Source organism: Austrofundulus limnaeus, unplaced genomic scaffold (genome assembly GCF_001266775.1).
Source record: "Austrofundulus limnaeus strain Quisiro unplaced genomic scaffold, Austrofundulus_limnaeus-1.0 Scaffold668, whole genome shotgun sequence".
In the NCBI taxonomy this organism is placed as follows: Eukaryota; Metazoa; Chordata; class Actinopteri; order Cyprinodontiformes; family Rivulidae; genus Austrofundulus; species Austrofundulus limnaeus.
This window is the reverse complement of record NW_013953070.1, coordinates 208,058-210,426: the sequence shown is the minus strand read 5'-3', so window position 1 is coordinate 210,426 and position 2,369 is coordinate 208,058. Positions and strand designations below refer to the sequence as shown.

The window sequence follows — 2,369 nt, the reverse complement described above, 5'->3', positions numbered from 1 at the left end:
GATAGTGTTTCAACGGCCTCTAAGGCACAGTGAGAATCAGACAGGTCCTCTGACCGTACCATGGCCAGTGTTGGTAAAATGAGAGCTATGGAGGAAAAAATTCATAGAACTGGGCATGAGGCCATTTGTGGGCAATAGCATCCATCCCCAGGGGTAAATCTGCTCCACAGTTCAGCCCTCCTTGAATGTGAGTGACCCTCAGAAACAATAAAAAAGGTTGCTGCTGCAAATGGTCAGTGTGTGGGCCGGCATACGGAGCCACAGCTATCTCAGAGCGCCCTGCTTGTTATGCTCTGCCACAGTGGTGTTTGTGCTGATAAGCAGATGGTGTCCTTCCAACAGAAAAAGAGGGTGTTTGTGTGGTTTGTTCTTTTTGCCTTTGATGATTCATATATCATCTTAAACCAGAGAATGAGATATTTGAYGGTGTTGCATGTTTGATTAGAACATTGAACTTTAAAGAAAAGGTCACCAGAAGCTTGAACTTAAAAAAAAACCCATTAAATCCACGATGTTCACTTAATAGTTTAGATTTTTAGAAGAATACAAATCTAAAATAGGCTTATTTCTGTTGAAAATAAAAACATGTTGAATTACAAAACATGCCTAAAAAAATATAAAGTCTGTTGTAATTTATAAAGCCAGCAACTTGCTTTCTCCCACTCAGTATATATTAAAAATAACGTGCACATAAAACATAAAACTGCTGGTGATTTTACAAATTAAACAGCAACTCACCTCTGGTTGGATGGCTTGGAACACAGGAGCATCCATGAGTGTAATCTGACCCTGAAGGAGACAAAACAGTTCCATGTGCTTTGGTAGAAATTCATCGTTTTAAATTTATTCTACAAACAAAACACAGTTTGCTTTATTGACTGGAATGCTTATAAAAATTTTGAAGTTTARCGTTTGTGTCGGAGCATATTTTATCATTCCAAAAACGAGATTTTCCTGGTAGAACATGTAACAGATGTGAGTGAGGAAGATTAAAAAGCCTGAAGAAYTCGAGTAGAACGGGGATAAAAATGAAGACACACCGCCCTCTGGTGGTTGGACAAAGCACAACATAACAAAAAAGCTTAAAGTATTTCATAAAGACTTTGCTCAAGATATGTATTTATTTGAGCTATTTTGGAAAAATGAAGAGCACAAAAGAGTGAAATTGTTAGAAATGTGTTTCTGCTTGTTTACAGACACCACTGGTAAATGTGTGCAGGGGAAGCAGGAGGATTTCTGATAGTGCCTGCTTGGCGGTGTCAAACATCATCAATTATTACTGATCAAAAACTAATTTCCTCCTCTATTGTTGCCTCTCCTCCCATCTCAAGTCAGCACTTTTTATTTCTGAAGATTTTCTGGTGATAGATGATTAGCTTACCAAACAAAAGWGAGCTACATACAACGCTGTTTACTTACTGCATATTCCTCAGGAGTGACCTTCAACACATCGAACACAACAGCATCAAAACTCTTCTTCAGCTCTGAAGATGCCTTATCACTGAGAGATTCTGAGCTGCTACTCTTCTGGATGGGAAAACAAAGGAGGTGTTCATCAACAAAAGGCTTCCAGATCAGCTTTACCAAATGATACTTGACAAAGAGAGCAGGTCAGTCTTGAAAAATCAGACATGATCTCACCTCAGAGGCTRTAGCAGCGGTGTTGGAGATGCTTGATTGGCCATTGGGGAGGTCCATCTTTCCCATACCATCTAGCATTAGTGCAGGAGACCATTCATCGTCCTCAGCCTGTCAGGCTCTCTGAGCAAATGACATGCACAATGAGTTAATTTTACAACACATCCCAATTCTTTTTATCTTCATATACAGAAAAACAAATATCCTTTTATCCCTGATCAGGGGGAAGTTGTGCWGAATTCTCTCCTGCATGGTCCTGTCGGGTCAATAATTCCTCTGCTGTTGCTCAGTTCTCTGAAGCTTTCAGTTCTGCAGTCAGCCCCAGTGATTCTGTGGGTCTTTATTTACCTTTTTTATTTATTTATTTGACCACTATTTTACCAGGCAAAACATTAAGACTAACTTCTTATTTACAATGTCTGCCTGGYGGGTACCAGAGACACATTTTGAGGCTCTCTCATCTTGTTTTACCTCAACCTGTCAAACTGTTTGATGCTGTGGCTCTATTAAAAATAAGACCTTTCAAACCTCAGCCCTGGACAAATGATGCTGCTGCCAAGTGCAGGAGGACTGAGGGACAATGGAGAAAGGACAAGTTACAGATGTCTGTTCAAACAYTAACGGACAGCTGGTGTTTCTTTCAGACAATTGTTAAAGCTGCAAAAAATTGTTTCTGATGACATTGCCTCAACTGTCAACTGTAACAATCCTTGTGATCTTTTTAAAACCAT

The 2,369-nt window shown here is 39.6% G+C and overlaps 1 protein-coding gene across 1 annotated transcript in view; it reads right to left on the bottom strand.

Moving 5' to 3' along the window:
• The window catches only part of LOC106531732 (ras-specific guanine nucleotide-releasing factor RalGPS2), a gene marked incomplete at its 3' end in the record, with an annotated part of 12,229 nt that overhangs the window by 4,686 nt on the left and 5,174 nt on the right, over nucleotides 1-2,369 (bottom strand). Inside the window, 3 exon segments of the mRNA XM_014027649.1 lie at nucleotides 739-789; nucleotides 1,420-1,527; nucleotides 1,642-1,761. Coding sequence (XP_013883103.1) covers nucleotides 739-789; nucleotides 1,420-1,527; nucleotides 1,642-1,719 — 237 coding nt within the window.